The sequence below is a fragment of the Xenopus laevis genome, chromosome 3S (genome assembly GCF_017654675.1).
Source record: "Xenopus laevis strain J_2021 chromosome 3S, Xenopus_laevis_v10.1, whole genome shotgun sequence".
Taxonomy (NCBI): Eukaryota; Metazoa; Chordata; class Amphibia; order Anura; family Pipidae; genus Xenopus; species Xenopus laevis.
Window position 1 is genome coordinate 6,955,343 of NC_054376.1, and position 19,559 is coordinate 6,974,901.

At 41.3% G+C, this 19,559-nt stretch overlaps 1 protein-coding gene across 2 annotated transcripts in view; it reads right to left on the reverse strand.

Moving 5' to 3' along the window:
* btbd11.S (BTB (POZ) domain containing 11 S homeolog) overlaps positions 1-19,559 on the reverse strand; it is a 131,650-nt gene that overhangs the window by 43,371 nt on the left and 68,720 nt on the right. Inside the window, exon 2 of one of the 2 annotated variants that reach the window (XM_018254852.2) lies at positions 14,077-14,226. The exons of the other annotated variant lie outside the window; for it this stretch is intronic. Within the exon in view, the coding sequence (XP_018110341.1) occupies positions 14,077-14,226 (150 nt within the window). The remainder of the gene's footprint in view (positions 1-14,076; positions 14,227-19,559) is intronic. 2 annotated transcript variants of the gene reach the window in all.

Here is a 19,559-nt window from a genome sequence, read left to right on the forward strand (position 1 = left end):
CTTGTGTCTTTATATGGTCACAGAACAACCCCTCAGTGACTTCTAATATCCTTATCATTTACAGTAGGGGGTACATTATCCCTTATAATACATGAGTGATACTCAGAGTTCCCTGTATAACTCAGCCTGCAGCCTTGTGCCTTTATATGGTCACAGAACAACCCCTCAAGTGACTTCTAATATCCTTATCATTTACAGTAGGGGGGTACATTATCCCTTATAATACATGAGTGATACTCAGAGTTCCCTGTATAACTCAGCCTGCAGCCTTGTGCCTTTATATGGTCACAGAACAACCCCTCAGTGACTTCTAATATCCTTATTTACAGTAGGGGGTACATTATCCCTTATAATACATGAGTGATACTCAGAGTTCCCTGTATAACTCAGCCTGCAGCCTTGTGCCTTTATATGGTCACAGAACAACCCCTCAGTGACTTCTAATATCCTTATCATTTACAGTAGGGGGGTACATTATCCCTTATAATACATGAGTGATACTCAGAGTTCCCTGTATAACTCAGCCTGCAGCCTTGTGTCTTTATATGGTCACAGAACAACCCCTCAGTGACTTCTAATATCCTTATCATTTACAGTAGGGGGTACATTATCCCTTATAATACATGAGTGAAACTCAGAGTTCCCTGTATAACTCCATTTTACATTCAGGAATAGCAAAAACGATGCGGAATAGACGGCAGCTGACCAAAGCCCTACAAGGGCCTGAAAGTGGCAGGAGAGAAAGCGAGTCATGAAATATTGTGTACATGTAACAGTTCTGGTGGAAATTTTAACTTATGATAAAAGTTATAGTCATTTTCTGAGTCTTTTCTGAGTCAATGTGAGGAGCTTGATTTCCTGGTTGTCATGTGACCACCTCTACTTCCTGTCTGTCACAAACAACAGCTTTATGGGATGGATTGTTTGATATGTACTCAGGATCAGTGCAGGATTAATGGGAAAAAAAGCCTGTTTAAACCACGGCCTGTAAAGCTCTTTGACTTATTAAAGGGGACATAAACCTTCCTTTAGGGCAGAGACACACACTGCGGTTCAGGGAGATTAGTCGCCCAGCGAAAAATCTCCTCTTCTTCAAGTGACTAATCTCCTGAACTGCCTCCCACCGGCTACAATGTAAATCATAGGAGGGATGGCACTCGGAGTTTCCTCGTGAGGCAACTTCGGAAAACGAATAGCTCCAAATGCCATTCCACTGGCGATTTACATTCTTGCCTCCGGGAAGGCAGGGGACAGAGTTCGGGGAGATTTGCCGCTAGGCGACTAATCGCCCCGAATCACAGCGTGTGTCTCTGTCCTAATACTGACTTTTTGGCTCCATACTCTTGGTACCTACTGTCTAGCCCTAAGCAATTAACTCCAGTATATCCTCCCTTCTTAATAAAGTCATAATTAGCACAGCTGACTCTCTATTAGATCCCTTATCAGTAAACCCAGAATAACAGGAAGTTCATCTCATAGTATGCAAATAATTATAATTGTATACTGTAAATGGTTTCCCTTTTCTCTGTAATAATGAAACAGTACCTTAAACTTGATCCTAAATAAGCTGCCATACTGGCGGGCAAAACATTCCTATTGGTTTAATTCCATGTTTCATTGATTTTTAGCAGGCTTAAGGTATGGAAAACTCCAGGTCTTACAGAAAACCCCAGGACCCAAGGGTCCCAGACAATAGGTCATTTGCCTGCAGGGCCAGAACTAGGGGCAGTCAGAAGAGGCACATGTCTAGGCCGCTAGGGTAGAGGGGCGCCAGGCATGTTCCTATTCTGACGCCTTCCCATAGTTCGGACCATTGGGACCAAGAATCGACAGCAGCCATTTTTTCTGCAAGCGCTTCCTTGGCGCACGCGCACTCACTCTTGGCCCAGCACGGTTTGCTTGTATTATTATTCATTATAAAGCATTTGCATATTTGCGGCACTTGTATATAATTTCCATTAAATCCTTGCCCCAGAGGTCCCTATCAAATTCACACACACACTATGGCCATTTTATCAGGAGTCGTTTAACTCTGAATATTCTTGGTATCTGTAATTTGGGCTATCAAACTTGACACCAAATTACAATCAGTTTAGATCCCCTTAACGCATCATGGGCACGACAACTTTTTGTTTTGCTTGCTCAAATCACTAACTCTGAAAATGTTCAGTCTGCCCATCATCTTCATGTAGATTACATAGTAAGTTAGGGTGAAAAAAGACGCATGTCCATCAAGTTCAACCTTTTAAGTCTATATATAACCTGCCTAACTGCCAGTTGATCCAGAGGAAGGCAAAAAAAACCATCTGCAGCTTCTCCAATTTGCCTCAGAGGGGGAAAAAATTCCTTCCTGACTCCAAAATAACAATGGGACCAGTCGCTGGATCAACTTGTACTATGAGCTATCTCCCATATCCCTGTATTCCCTCACTTGCTAAACACCATCCAACCCCTTCTTATACCTATCTAATGTATCAGCCTGTACCACTGATTCACTTCCCAGCTCTCCCTGTAACACCCCTTTCCCTCCTCTAATCTCATTGGCTCCCTCCTGTCTGCTGGGAGGAGCTACTGGTGAATAAAGCATCCGACTCTTCCTTGTACCTATCTAATGTATCAGCCTGTACCACTGATTCAGGGAGACAATTCCGCATCTTCACAGCTCTCACTGTAACAAACTCCTTCCCAATATTTAGCCGGAACCTCCTTTCTTCATGTCTGTTGCGGCTGTGGAGCCCAGGGCATGATGTGTTGGCCCCTGAGGCAGCAGGTCCAGTGGGTCCAGGTCCCCCAATCCAACGCTGAAACTTGGCCATACAGATAGAAATCTTAAAAGCTGTTGCTTGTCATCATTGCCCCTTAGGTCTTGACCTTAGCTCAGCAGTGAATCATTGGGAGCCACAAAGGCCACACATTACCCAGAACCACATTGAAATCACAGAAATATGAGAGCATGCATACACAAGTTTCCAGCAGATGGGAGACTGCTTTATGGCTTGTCCCTAGTGTTTTGATAAGTGGTTCATAAATAGTCCTTGTAATATTGGCAAATGCACTTAAAATCACAGAGGGACAATTCCTTGTTTGTTGTACATCCTTTATTGACTATTATATTTCACTCTATATTCCAAGCAGAATTCCGCAGAGAGGACCCACAGTAAGTGTCTCCAGAAAGTGGCATATAACTGACATAATACACCCCAAAGGGAAGATAAACTGTGCATAAAACTCCCATTGCATGTCCCAGCACTCCAAAGCAGTAGGAAGATTACTGTGCAGTTTGGATTGTCAATACGCAAAACTGTGAAGAAGGGAGATAAAGGGGCTAAGATAGGACATGTAAGGGGCACAAAGGGGAAATGGCACTGTTTAGGCTAAAAGCCACAACTAATTATCCCCTACCCCCCAGGAAAAATGCCCTTTCCTTCCTACCCAAAAACGAACTCCGATCTGATTGATGTTTTGATTTCAAGCTCTTCTTTTGCAGCATAATGGAAAGAGCACAAATTGACCAACACAGGAGAAGGCAATTGGCCATCTATGTTCAAACAGCTGGAAAGTCTAAACGTACTGACAGTTCTGTTCATTCTCAGAGTTTATTTTGCATGGCAACGTATGCGGGGAGATGTCATATTTCAAAGCAAATGAAAAACAACCAAAGAAATCTCTCTTCAAGCCAATAAATAGAAAATAAGCAACAAATGTAACCGTTAACATATATGCAAAGGGCACAGAGAAAACCAGATTGTGTTAAATTGCTTAATGCAATGTGGGTTTTTTTGTGGATTGAAGTCAATTTTTCTTGCAATTAAGTATAGTTTACAAGGTTATAATAATAGATACAAGAATTAACCCAAAATGGTTGCCATTGACATCCCCTGAAGCATCTTCACCCGTCAATTCACATAATTTGTAGATGTAGGGTATCTCCATCCCCATCTAGAATAATAGCCTACTGATGTTTTTAGAATTCTTTTTTGGTTAACCTTAGTAACTGTGTAAATGCTAGCCAATATACACTTTGCATGCAGTGGTTACTTTTGGTGCCTTGCAGGGGTCCATAGTTCGATTTAAAGGATAAGTAAACCTTTAAAATAAGTGAATGTAAAATTGACGAGAGTGCTATTCTAAGCTCTTTTGTAATTTACATTCATTATTTATTTTATTTTTATTCCAAGATATTAAGGGATACATGTGCTGTTAATATGAATGAATGTTGTTCCAACAGCGCCACCTGCTGGTCAGTTTTTGACCAGTCTGACCATCAAGTAGTCAAGGAAGTTGTCAGGAGAAAGAAAGAGGCTGCTCTGATGTTCTTCTGCTTAGGGAAAACAATTAGAAACCTTTCTCAAATCTTTCCTAAGCAGAAGAACATCAGAGCAGCCTCTTTCTTTCTCCTGACAACTTCCTTGACTACTTGGTGGTCAGACTGGTCAGAAACTGACCTGCAGGTGGCGCTGTTGGAACAAAATTCATTCATATTAACAGCACATGTATCCCTTAATATCTTGGAATAAAAATAAAATAAATAATGAATGTAAATTACAAAAGAGCTTAGAATAGCACTATCATCAATTTTACATTCACTTATTTAAAAGGTTTCTTTGAGTTTGTATACTCTTCCTAGAATTGCTAAGACAGGCCCATTAACTATGGGTTTACCCTTCAGTTTGAGCCAGTGAAACACACCTTTCAGTAGGTTGTGGGCAGCTACAGGTCAGACCATGGTTCATTTTCAACGTCAGTACACCCCTATTCCTCCTTCAGCCAGTAACGGTCATCCATTTATATATTTGGGCCTGCTAGGTTCCCTATGGGGAAGTCAGGTGGGTTGGGTAATGATTGCACACCAGGTTGGGTTGAATTTAGGTTGAGAATGGGTGGGTTTTTGGATGGGTATGGGATGACTTTTTGTTCACATCAGTAGATCTTAGTGGGGGTCAATGAGCACAATTAACCTTTTTCTTGCAATTTGCCTGCTCTCCTTTGATGTAGAATCGCCATAAATCTCTGGGGTCTGTAGGCATCCCCTGACCCCTAAAGTGCATGCTATTTATGCATCCCCAAAACAGTCAGATTTGGTTATCACGAGGTGCAGGTCGCATGTGCTTGCTGATTGAGCGCAGTGGGGCGTGATCTTGCACCTCTTCCCCCCTGTTGTAATAATTAACCCCTACTGTGTCTATAAGTGACTTGACTGTCACATGAACTTGAGTCTATAAAAAATAGACAAGTGTATAGCGGCAACAGACTTCCATTTTCCAAGAAACGTTCTGAGATTTCCAACTGAATGAATAATGCTGTTTCCATCCAGCTCTGGAGCACGGAGACCTGAAATGCGTCAGTCTGGTTTGCTGTATATAGACCCCCTAAGCTAATAAAGGTTATTTATTTTCTCCCAGCTGTAAGTTATACGGCTGCAGCTCATTAGCATTGCTTAGCTGTCAGAAAAGGCCATAAGTTCTCGGCTAAGAGGGGGCTACTCTGAGATGCACTTTATCCAGCTGCTCGACAGAAATGCAATAACAATACTGATGTTTTCTGCTCATAGCACTTTGCATATTTTGCACAGCCCACCTGATATAGTATCTAGTTTGATAGCTTCCAACTGATATTCTGCTATTCTGTCAAATGGTTTTCAGAAGGGCAAGCAGTTTTCAGAACAATATGGATAAAATGCATAGCCCTGCAAGGAATAAACTGCCAGCTGTTAAATGTGAGGATATTAGAAGTGACTTTGGAGTTTCAAGACCTGCATAAAGGCCTTTATACAGTCATAGAATATACTTGTAAGTTATGATAGGGGGATACATGATCCCTAATAATGTATACTCAGAGTTCCTTGTATATAGCCTGCAGCCTTGTGTCTTTATATGGTCACAGAACAACCCCTCAGTGACTTCTGATATCCTTATCATTTACAGTAGGGGGGTACATTATCCCTTATAATACATGAGTGATACTCAGAGTTCCCTGTATAACTCAGCCTGCAGCCTTGTGCCTTTATATGGTCACAGAACAACCCCTCAGTGACTTCTAATATCCTTATCATTTACAGTAGGGGGTACATTATCCCTTATAATACATGAGTGATACTCAGAGTTCCCTGTATAACTCAGCCTGCAGCCTTGTGTCTTTATATGGTCACAGAACAACCCCTCAGTGACTTCTAATATCCTTATCATTTACAGTAGGGGGTACATTATCCCTTATAATACATGAGTGATACTCAGAGTCCCCTGTATAACTCAGCCTGCAGCCTTGTGCCTTTATATGGTCACAGAACAACCCTCAGTGACTTCTAATATCCTTATTATTACAGTAGGGGTACATTATCCCTTATAATACATGAGTGATACTCAGAGTTCCCTGTATAACTCAGCCTGCAGCCTTGTGTCTTTATATGGTCACAGAACAACCCCTCCGTGACTTCTAATAACTTATAGCTATAAAGGAAGCAGAACTCACAGTCCAGACCCCCCCCCTGTTCCCTGGGGTCTGCTCCCTCTATAGTTACACCATTACTTATGGTGCTGGAAATGGCATTAAACTCTGATTCCTTTGATGCAAGTCTTAACGCACAAAGGGGCCCTGGAGCACCTCCTCAAGTCAGGTGTTAGTTCCAGGGCCCTCTTGTGTATGCACCCTGGCCTTTGCACCTTGCAGCTTAGTGTGCAACAATAAATTGAATGTACAAATGTGTTCCCCTTTAAGAACAGCAGATAACTCAAGTCACGTCTATTATCCCAATAACAGCATTTATAAAGAACATATTATTAGATGGGGAAATATACATTTGTTTTTTACAATGCCGCCTGCAGTTTGAGCCCATGCTTGGTGCCATAGGGCAATGCAGAATAGATTGGTATGAACACATTGCTGCTTTGCTAATTGCGCTGGTGGAAATCCATTTTCCGTTTCCATGCAGCATGTGGAAAGCAGCATTAAATTTGTAAAGAAAAATGCCTTTTGCCATAGGACATTACATAAACACAAGCAGAGCCAAAGCAATCTCCTGACGAGCTGCCCATTTACACTAAACAGCGTTACTATTATAAGAGCTATTTTCACCAAGCAGTGATGTTTTGCTGGACATTGTAGCGTCAATCTCTGCCTAAAGTAATAAGGCTCATCTTCTCTAAGCTGTGTTACTCTGCCGTGCATTCCAGAATTCCTATCTACCCAAAATATAAGAGCTATTTTCACTAAGCAGTAATATTCCACTGTGCATTGTAGCGTCACTCTCCACCTAAAGGAATAAGGCTCATCCTCACTAAGCAGTGTTACTCTGCTGTGCATACTAGCGTCCCTATCTACCCAAAAGATAAGAGCTCTTTTCGCCAAGCAGTGTCATTCTCCACCTAAAGTAATAAGGCTCATCTTCTCTAAGCTGTGTTACTCTGCCGTGCATTCCATAATTCCTATCTACCCAAAATATAAGAGCTATTTTCACTAAGCAGTAATATTCCACTGTGCATTGTAGCGTCACTCTCTGTCTAAAGTAATAGTGCCCATCCTCAGTAAGCAGTGTTACTCTGCTGTGCAGTGTAACATCACTAATTGCCCAAAATAGGAGAGCTCTTTTCACTAAGCATTTATATTCTGCTGTGCATTGTAGCGTCACTCACCGCCCAAAGTAATAGTGGTCATCCTCAATAAGCAGCATTAATCTACTGCACATTACGCATCACTAAAGGATAATATACACATCAAAGTAGCCGCAGGCATTGTCTGTGTAAAGATGGGATAGATCAAAGAAATGTATCTCTATCTGCCATAAAAATAACAGCTCTTTTTCAGTGGTGTTCTGTGTATTGTAGCATCACTCTCTGCAGAACAAATGCAAGTGACCAATGTCACCTGAAAGACGACAGTAACAAAACCTGCCCCATCGCTGTTACAATGTCAGGTTAGGCCAGAAGTTAATTTGTACATTATTATTAGTCTCTACTAAAGCAGTTCTCTTGGTGCTCAGAGCCCGGGATCTAGGATCAACCCACTGAAGATGTTTGAGGTCCAAATGACACAAGATTAATGTATGATCTAGTGAGAAGCAATGGCAGAGTCTCTGGAGGGTAAGTATGTGGGCTAGACTGACCCACTTACAGCAATACTATATTCAGCAGTATCCCTTGCAAATGCCTGTGTGCAGCTAAATCCCCGTCAGCACAGAAACGTAGAAAGATGCAGAAAGCGAACGTTGCAGAATTAGATGCAGATCTACAAGACATATTGAACATACTGAACATTTTGGTAGAAATCTATACCGGGCCACCTTATTATTAATTACAAATTAGTGGCATGAATTTATATCAAGGTTCAATATACCAATGCTAAATGTATTAACTCAATATTACAAAAAGACTATCCTTAAACATCATGGGGAAGATTTACTCAAGGGGAAAATTCATCAGCGATTCACAGCCATTGCTACAATTCGCCAAGACAACGATAATTCACTGGAATTCGGAGTTGCGCCGTGGGCGCCGAATGCTGGCGATGTTTCAATTGCGTTACTTCGGCAATGGAAACGAAGATGCGATAGCGTTCATTTCTGCCTAGCGCAAATTCACTATAGGTCTCCGGCTAATTTGCATGCGGCGGGAAATTTAAAGTTGAATGGACGTATATGTTGAAGCAAATACATTACATTACACAAGTCCAAAGAACCTTAATAAAGAAAATAGAGTTGTTATATTGCCCTACACATGAGCCCACTGTATAGTTTATGTAAGTTCCATATGTTACAAAATGTATGGGGGAAGCCGGTTACCCAAAGAAAATTTTAAGGACTTTTGTTGGCTATCACTCTGAAAAAAAGGAAAAGACGTCAGCGTTTTTTGGAATTAGACGTTTTTTCCACTAAAACTATGATGTAAGCGAGGAAGATCTATGCACTCCATTGCACTCCGCCTGGTCTGAGCTGGCGAAGGCAAGTCTGGCGAAAGAGGTAACGTTAGGTAAAATCCGCATTTCATTGAAGAGCGATTTGTCGCCTGGCGATAGAGTGCGAATGACCACTAGCGTCTGTCTCTTTTGCTAGCGAAGTGACGCCTGCGCCCGTTAGTAAATTGGCAATGTCCCTGTGGGTGGTAATACATCTATGGAACCTTATAGCAGACCCTCTGGCATTTGCCAGAACCCACAGATTGCCGGTCCGGGTCTGCTGGTGGGAGAGTTGCAAGCTCTAAAGGATTGTGTAAGAGAGCATATATCTACCGTTGACCAGTATGACAATCAAGTAGTCAAGGAAGTTGTCCGGAAGTAAGAAAGAGGCTGCTCTGTTGTTCTTCTGCTTAGGAAAACAATTAGAAACCTTTCTCAAATCTTTCCTAAGCAGAAGAACATCAGAGCAGCCTCTTTCTTTCTCCTGACAACTTCCTTGACTACTTGGTGGTCAGACTGGTCAGAAACTGACCAGCAGGTGGCGCTGTTGGAACAAAATTCATTCATATTAACAGCACATGTATCCCTTAATACCTTGGGATAAAAAGAAAATAAATAATGAATGTAAATGACAAAAAGGGCTTAGAATAGCACTCTCATTCATTTTACATTCACTTGTTTTAAAGGTTTACTTATCCTTTAAAGCTGTGTGTGAGGTTTGAAAAGAAGAATTTAAGAATTCTTTCTACTTCAGTTCATGTGCCATGATTTGGCTGCCTGGTATAATGAAGTTTTTCACCAAGTTCACAGCATATCCCAAGAGTACAGCACATCTGCTCTCTTATTTTTAACGTTTTTGCCACTAACTCGTTGTTTCATGGATTTCTCACGAGCTTCATCTTTAGAGGTCATCACTGAAGAAATAAATGAGCTGTGGTATGTCACATGGGATGCAGTCAGGGAGAGAGAGAGAGGACGAGGATGTGGTAAATGACAAATGTATTCATTTAGGTTTAGAAAGAGAGACTACTAATTATTAGGGCATGATTTCGGTGATGATATTCCAGTGCCTTGGTACACAGTATGCTAGTGAAGGAATGTAATCCCTCCTTAAAACAGAGTCCAAAGCAGTTACCCCAAGACTTAAAAGATGCAAGAGGATTGTCCAATGAGAGTTCTGTCAACCATTGTTCTTTTATCCAACATAAAGAGAGAACAAGAAGTGGATATATTGCCCTTTAAATGAGGCCTTATACCTTATTTAAAACTATTTGCACCCCATCCCCCAGCTTTCCAAAGTAGGTATCCTAAACTCAATTAGAGATGCAAGAGAATTCTTCAGTGAGTATCTTAGTGCTACTACATCTGTCATCTTGCGATAACCTAAAACATTGGGATTCCTATGCAATTTGTGATTGACAATTAGACTATTATACTGTAAATGTCCAGAAGTTTGGATGTGTTGCTGCATCTTTTATTAAAGGGATACTGTCATGTGTTTCAAAACGCATCAGTTAACAGTGCTGCTCCAGCAGAATTCTGCACTGAAATCCATTTCTCAAAAGAGCAAATAGATTTTTTTTATATTTCATTTTGAAATCTGATGGGGTTAGATATATTATCAGTTTCCCAGGTGCCCCCAATCATGTGACTTGTGCTCTGATAAACTTCACTCACTCTTTACTGCTGCATTGCAAAGTCCCCCCCCCATCAGCAGAACAATGGGAAGGTAACCAGATAACAGTTCTCTAAAGACCCCCATACACGGGCCGATAAAAGATGACAGACCAAGTTGCCAGCTTATCGGCCCGTGTGTAGAGCCCCCCAATGGACTTTCCCAATCGATACCTGGCGGAACCCAGTCGGATCACGGCTGCATCTTTTCGTTGATGCGGTCCCGTGATCCGACCGCCCGTTTGGCCTCCGTTCTGATGCGATCTCTGGGCCATAGGCCCCACGATCGGATTAGCCCGATATCGCCCACTTCAATGTGGACATATCGGGAAGAGAGACGCTCGTTTGGGGACATTGCAAAACGAGCGGATCACTACGTCTATAGCCAGCTTAACACAAGATAACAGCTGCCTGGTAGATCTAAGAACAACACTTAATAGTAAAAATCCAGGTCCCACTGCAACTCCTTCAGTTACATTGAGTAGGAGAAACAACAGCCTGCCAGAAAGCAGTTCCATCCTAAAGTGCTGGCTCTTTCTGAAAGCACATGACCAGGCAAAATGACCTGAGATGCACCTACACACCAATATTACAACTAAAAAAAATACACTCGTTGTGTTAGGAATTAAATTTTATATGGTAGAGAGAATTATTTGCAGTGTAAACTGTTTCACTTAGAAATAAAAACGACACCATAAAAACCATGACAGAATCTACTTTGGAGAGCTAGGCAGGCAGATAAAACTTCCAGCTCCAGTTTCAGAACCAATGTGGAGCCAGATTTACTCAGATCCGGTGGGTTTCCAACTGAGGATTTCTTTGCATTGTAACTGAGCCACCTCTTTTGGTGAAAAATGTTGTTGTGCAATATTCCTTTAAGCCTGCTACCCTGATGTTCTGCAGTACAGCAGATGACATGTTGCTGTGATTTGTAGTCCAATGAAATTTGGCTAAACCTCCCCATTTTCTGGCTTTAGAGCCTGAAACACCCAGTGCTCCTTTGAACACTCAAAGCAGGGGGTCATGCCGCGTGGGGTGCATCTTTGGTAACAACGCCGAGACTCATTATGATTTATCGCTTGGTTACAAAAACAAGTCCGATCAGAAAGGGGAGGAAAAAAATAAACATTTTATTTTCCAGAACTATTAAAATCTGTCAGTTTCACGACACCCTTACATTTTTTTTTTGGATTAGGTTTGAGATTACTGAATCAAAACAGATGAAGCCTCAGATTCAAATTAAATTCTGCACAGCAGAGTCGCATCTCTTGGAAAAACAACGGAGCTCCATAAATTCCGTTGTTTATTTGTGCATACTCATCCTCAAGGAAAGGCAAAAGAGCTGTGTCTGAACACGGGACAGATTTTCTGTAAATTTACTGATAAAATTGTTTGGCTTTTTTCTATACTTAAAGGGTAACTAAAGCTCAAGAAAAATAGATTATATTATATAATATTGTTAGAATTAAAGGCTATTTAAACCTTATCCAGAAGTCTCCCATTATGTACTTAGACTTAATAACATTCGGAAGAGAATCCTCAGATAAGAATCTTACGTACAGCACCAGTGGCGTGACTAGAGAGCGCTGGGACCTCGCCGAAAAAACCTTCAGAGGGACCTGGCGCACTCCTATCAAGAGAACTAAACGCTAAAAATTAATATGGCTAAAAATGGCATATTTTACATAGTGAACTTATTGCACGAGGCTAAAGTTTCAGCTTGTCAATAGCAGCAATGATCCAGGACTTCAAACTTGTCACAGGGGGTCACCATCTTGGAAAGTGTCTGTGACACTCACATGCTCAGTGGGCTCTGATTGGCTGTTGAGAAGCTAAGCTTAGGGCTCGTCACTAATTATCCAGTAGAAAATGAGCTTCCCTGGCTGTAATATAAGCTGATGCTACAGGTTTGCTGGTTATTAAATTCTGATGCTAATTGCACTGGTTTCTGTGCTGCCATGTAGTAATTATGTGTATTAATTACTAATCAGCCTTATATTGTGACATTTCTATTCTATGTGTACTGTATATTGTGAGTGGCTCCCTAAGCTCAGTAAGTGACAGCAGCACAGAGCATGTGCAGTGAATCAGCAGAAAAGAAGATGGGGAGCTACTGGGGCATCTTTGGAGACACAGATCTTTACTGCTAAAGGGCTGCGGTTGCCTTGGGCTGGTACAGAAGCACAAAACATCATGTACAACATTTTTAGCTACTTTTAGTTAGGCTTTAGTTCTCCTTTACGTGGTTCATTGTCTAAACTTTAGGTTGCAGGGTTTACCTCCTGTACTTTCATAATCCCCATCAACAAACTAGTAGGAGGCAAGGCCTAACTACAAAGAAGAGGTCCGATATTATCGAAGGTTTGGCAAGTTGAATTGGCTGAAAATGAAATCAGTCAGACAAACTGCTGTCATAATTACTTACAAGGAGGTAGCAGGGGGCAAGACATACCTAACAACATTTTGGAAATAAAAATAGCGAATTTTTTTTTTTGACCATGCCCATTTTTGAGACCACACCCCCTAATTACCATGTTTATTTTACAAAATGTTGCAGGTTATGAAAGTTTGAACATATTTCTGTGTTTTTTTTCCAGTTATTACAGTTTTGCTAATGAAGATGAATTGCCCTTTAAGCTGCGAGTCTAACTTTTCCCAAGGGACCTCCTTATCTAAATTGTTACAATTACTTATTTGCTTATCTCAAAATTGTTACAAAGTATCTTATCTGCTGCTGTGGCTGTTCTAGGCTCTCTGCCAAAAGCCAATTAAGTTACAAACTTTGTTTCTTTTTCTGGCTGTTCCGCGCAGAGAAGTCAGGACTTTCCAGTACAAACGCGGGACGAGCTGCCAAAAGCGGGACTGTCCCGCTGAAAACGTGTCAGTTGGGAGGTATGGGCAAGACCTTACTGCAAAGGAGGAGTCTGATATTACTGAGGGTGTGGCTAGCTGGATTGCCTGAAAATGGAGTGATATAAGACAAACTGCTGCATAAACAGTCCCATAAATTTGCTTAGACAATGGTCATCCTCAGTGCCATAACTAGATGTTACTGGGCCCCACAGCAAATTCAATTAAGGGCCCCAAAATATTGATAAGTTGGCCTATTCTACCAAATTGCTCATTAATCACTCTCCTGGCACCCCCCATGCAACCGCAGGGTCTGCTTCCCCTACAGTTACACCCCTGGTCACCCTAGGTATCCCTTGTACTCCCTATCCCTATGCCCTCCATAAAACCTGAGATAGCAATAGCAACATAATTGATATTAAAACCCTAAAAGTCATATACACTATTTTATTCAAATTATCTGTTTATACTGGAACTCTGATTCATCTCCTTTCCCTCGTTAGATGTTCTCTGGGACCATTCACCTCGCTAGCATTGCCATAAATACTCCAGACTAAAATAAACTGCATATAATATCGTTACCATGGCTGTTTCTCCCACTCTATACGTTGCTATCCAATAACAAAAAAAAAGAAAAAGAAAGAATATTCACAGGCTGGTACTTACTGAGCTCAGCAATACTGCCCACCCGTGTGGCAAGCAATGACTGCTCTATAGTCCTCAGTTCTGATTGGCTAAACATCTGTACATCACCTGGTTTATTGGACCTTTGCTGTTCTCTATGAAGGTTCAAAGTGTCTGGAAGGCAGAGGACTCCTGAAAATACAAAACCAAAATAAATAAGAAAACTGTATTGCATGGCAGTTGAAGGGCTAAGTCATTCTCAGCCAGAATCTTATCTACGTGTTATTCCTGTAACTAGTGATGGGCAAATTCGTCCCGTTTTGATTCGCAGAAAAATTTACGAACTTCCCGGCGACAATTCCGACGCCAGCGACAATTGGATGCACATTAAAGGATTGTTGCCGGCATAAAAGAAAAAATAAATTCGCCCATCACTAGCTTTAACTAGTGAAAAGTTGATAAGCATTAACCAGTCCTTGAAGAATCTCAACACTGGTAAATAAAAGTGTTGAGTGTATCAGTATTAGGAAAATACGTTGAAGTGATGAGGCAGAGGTTTCTTCTGGGTTACCGTGTCTACAATAACTTTTTGGTGTGTATCTTAACCACATAATTACACTCAACTATAATACACTGATCAGATTGCTTGGATGTTGAGGCCAAAAGATTGGACCATACACAAAGGGTAGGAAAGATAGATCACTATTTCTGGTTGGCCATGAAGACGTGGAATGGGACCACACATGGGACCATTGGTGGAATGGGACTTGCCCTCTTATTGAAGGTCTCACCCTGGCAAGTCCCATTCCACACAAGGTCCCATGTGTGGAACCATATATATATATGTAGATATATCTGTAGGATACATAATGCATAATTATAGATTGGACCAAGAAGAGGCTGCTCTGATGTTCTTCTGCTTAGGAAAACAATTAGAAACCTTTCTCAAATCTTTCCTAAACACAAGAACATCAGAGCAGCTCAGTGTCGGACTGGGACACCAGGGGCCCACCCAAAAACCTTAGACCAGGGGCCCACTCTCAGTGCTATTATTCTACCTCTCCTCACTCAACGTCTCCTAGACTCTTTTCTTTACAAACTATAATCTATTACTCCATCTATTTAGCCTCTTTGTTCTCATACAAATAGGGAATGGCCATGAAATAGGCCAAATGTTTATAAGCAGGAGGGTGCCACTGACACCTGGGCCCACCGGTAGTTTTCCCGGTATCCCGGTGGGCCAGTCTGACAGTGGAGCAGCTTCTTTCTTTCTCCTGACAACTTCCTTGACTACTTGGTGGTCAGACTGGTCAGAAACTGACCAGCAGGTGGCGCTGTTGGAACAAAATACATTCATATTAACAGCAAATGTATCCCTTAATATCTTGGAATAAAAGAAAATAAATAATGAATGTAAATGACAAAATTGCTTAGAATAGCACTCTCATCCATTTTACATTCACTTATTTTAAAGATTTACTTAAACTTTAATGTCCCCTTTACTTTAAGTGGCAAGAGATTTTTGCTAGATCCTGGCACATCGTTCTAATTTATTAATGGGCTTGCCAGTTACTAGTTAATTAAGTGAAGCACAGCTTTGCACAGTTTGTGTAGCTGTAGAACAAGCCAAATGTCAAGGCTGAGTAGTTTGTGATTTACATTTTACTGGTGCATCCACACATGTAATTAGAAAAGCTGTTTTCCTATCTCTATCACACAGTTATTGAACACCGAGGGCAGTCACCATGTCAAAGCAGTGTCCCGTTTGTTAGGATCTGGTTTATCGTCAAGGATTATTTTAGTATTCGTTGATAAAGGGGAAAAAAGAAAATACTTTTGTTTTGTTTAACGGCTCTGTTATCCTGTTATTGCTCTTTCTTAAAAACAAGTTAAAAGCTTTTTTCATATTGAGGGTCAGGGCACAAATTCGGGGAGATTAGTAGCCCGTGACAAATCTCCTCTTCTTCGGGGCAACTAATCTCCCTGAACTGCCTCCCGCAGGCTAGAATATAAATCGCCGGAGGGATGGCACTCTGAGTGCTTCGTTTTCCGAAGTCGCCTCACGAGGAATCTGCCCGAAATGCCTCCCGCCGGCTAGAATGTAAATCGCCGGAGGGATGGCACTTGGATCGCTTCGTTTTCCGAAGTAGCCCGAATTTGCCTCACAAGGAAACTTCAGGTGACTTCGTAAAACGAAACGTTCCAAGTGCCATCCCTCCAGCGATTTACATTCTAGCCGGCGTGAGGCAGTTTGGGGAGATTAGTCGCCCCAAAGAAGAGGAGACTTGTCGCCGGGCGACTAATCTCCCTGAATCTGAGCGTCTACCCTGACCCTGAAGGTTCATTTGCCCTTTTGTACACTCTATGACCAGTGTTCTATTCCAGAACCCTCACTGTGAGAATGAATAAATAATAAAATGAAATAATCAATCTGATTTATTAATAAATAAACTCCAAAGCAGCACATTGATACCATTATACTACACAATTCTGATGAAGCGGCTGCTACTGACTTGCGCTATAAATGTGCAGTTCCACAAGGCCGGGAGCCTGACTCCAGTAAGACTTATTAAACATACCAAATGGCTTTGCCACTGTGTACACAGCTGCGTTTTATAAAGGTGTTTGTGCCATGGTGCACTTCTGTGAATGAGCTTTACAGAGAGTAACAGAAGCCAAAATCCACATCGGGCACTGGGGTCACGCAACTTGCTTTGTGTCCGGCCTTTGGCTTGGGAATTGAAACAGAAAAATAGTTTTTCTTATACAGGAAAGTTCCCTGTACATTATCACATAAAGGCATGCCCAGAGAAGTAATATATATATATATATATATATATATATATATATATATATATATATATATATATATATATATATATATATATATATATATATATATAGGCCTTGCTGGACCTAAGGATACTTGTTATTGATAGGGAAGGTAGATAGAAAGACCATTATATTTCTCTAGAAAGGTGTCAATCCAATTAGGGATAGAATGATCTACAGCAGGGGTCCCCAATCTTTGTTACCCAAGAGCCACATTCAAATGTAAAAAGAGTTGGGGAGCAACACAAGTCCCTGGTGATATCATAAGGGCTGTGATTGGCTCTTTAATTGTGGACTGGCAGCCTACAGGAGGTTCTGGTTGGCAGTACATCTGGTTTTTATGCAACCAAAACTTGCCTCCAAGCCAGGAATTCAAAAATAAGCACCTGCTTTGAGGCCACTGAGAGCAACATCCAAGGAGTTGGAGAGCAACATGTTGTTCACGAGCCATGAGTTGGTGATCACTGGTCTACAGTATGATACTTATTCACTTGCCACTATGTATTTTAGTTTAGTTGTCCCAAGGGCGATTCTGTTCTCACTGTTACCCTGGAGATAGGGGTTCAAGGTGTTACAAAGATATACAGAGAGCAGGCAGGGTTCTCTTGGCTTTGAAAAGAAGTCTTCTCCAAAGCTGGAAAACCTGTGATGATTACAGGTGCCTTTGTGTAGTGTTCTATGCCTCAACTGACATATCAATATAATACACAAGCATACCTCCCAACATTTTGGAAATAAGAAGAGGGACCACTCCCATTTTGTGGACACACACATCCTAATTACCATGTTCCTTTTACAAAATTTGGCACGTTATGGAAGTTTGAACATGTTTCTGTGTTTGTTTTTCAGTTATTACAGTTTTGATAATAAAGGCGAATTGCCTTTTAAGCTGTGAGTCTAAGTTCTCCCAAGAGACTTGTTTATCTAAATTGTTAACATTACTTATTTGCTTATCTCAAAACTAGTTTCACCTGGTGGCTCTCTGCAAAAAGCCAATTAAGTAAGAAACGTTGTATCTTTTTCTGGCTGTTCAGTGCAGAGAAAGTCGGGACATTTCAGTACAAATGCGGGACTGCGGGTTGAGCTGTCAAAAATGGGACTGTCCCATTGGGAGGTATGCACAAGAACCATGAATATCCTGTAAATTACATCCTTATAAATGGTGCTTAGTGATGCTACCAGTGCTCAATGATGTAACTTGTGTCACATAACTCACTGAAATTTGTGTTTAAAAAAAAATAATTTATATATATATATATATATATATATATATATATAGAGAGAGAGAGAGAGAGACATAAAGAAAAAAGGGTTTCGTTTTTGAGCAGCCATGCCCTTTTTATGCCTTCCAGTCGTGTAGCCCATTGTAGCGTCACTAACTATTGATTAATAATCAACAGGATGGTCTTGTTTAATAACAACGCTTGCACGTAGGTTTGGCTATTAATGTTAGATTGTAGCACCCTCAGTCAGCAAGAGGAGGGCAATGAATCATCTCAGTTTCTTTGGAAGGCTATAGACTTGTGTGTATATATTACTGAATTCTAAATGCATGCAACTCAGTGAGCATAAATCTCTGCTTTAACTCGGTATTTAATTACCTATTTTGCATTGCTGATTTATACAACCCCTGACAATCCTCTCAGCAAAATATCAAGGCTTCCATTTAAGCCCACTGGAGACTTGCCCTTGCACTAATGGTTCGAAAACATTCATAGTAATTGAGAAAACATTCAACTAATATCACGGAAAATGCCATAATCATCGCTTTGTAGGAGCTGGACCTATTTCCTGAGGCTAAACACTAGAACACATTGTGACTGGAGGGGCATTGCATCTCAGACCTTTAGTGGTAGTGGAGTTGCTTGTTCTACAGGAGGCCTGCTAGACTTACTGTTCTGCTAGGGGACCGGCCTATGTATGGTGCATTCATCTGCCTAGGGAAAATGATCTTCAGTTACACTCAAATTAAATAGAGCATGGTCCATCTTACTAATTGGACTTAAGTGGAATATGGTCTCAGATAGTCGGCATTGCTGCACTGTCAGGGTAGAAAAACGTTATGTAACGCTAGTTAACAAGGAACCCATGGAGACCACTAGGAAGCACCTTTCAGTGAACAAGGTCACCCCTAACAACCCTGGTCTTCACCAACACCCTGGCCCCTGGACTTTCTGCTGCAGAATCAACAGGGAACCTGAACACATCTAGGATACTCGCAGTACAGATAAGGAGAAGGCGGAATCAAAGTCAATGGCCAGGCAAGGTTCGGGACAGGCACGGAGTTGGAGGCCAGACGGGAGTCAAAACCAGATTGATGGCATTTTTCAGGAGAAGCTATGGGCAACTGTAGAAGGTTGTTCCTACATAATTGTGCTTAGCTTCATTTGTGGCCTTGTTTGAAAGCCAATCCCCCATTGGCAATTCAGACCTCTAGAACCCCCCGTCTTTGTTAAGTTCTTGGAAGGGGATAATAACAAAGTAACATACTTTGCAAGTTGATAAGGAAGGTTGGGGCCAACCAGCCTGAGATAATGGTAGCTTCGGCAAGACTCAAACTAAAAACTTTTGCAGAATCGAAGAAAAAGCTCTGTAATGAGACATTCACTTCTTAATATTCCAATAAGGCAAATAGAAAGGGAAAATAAATCACTGAGGTATACCAGCCCTTTCCATCAGATCTAGCAGATCCA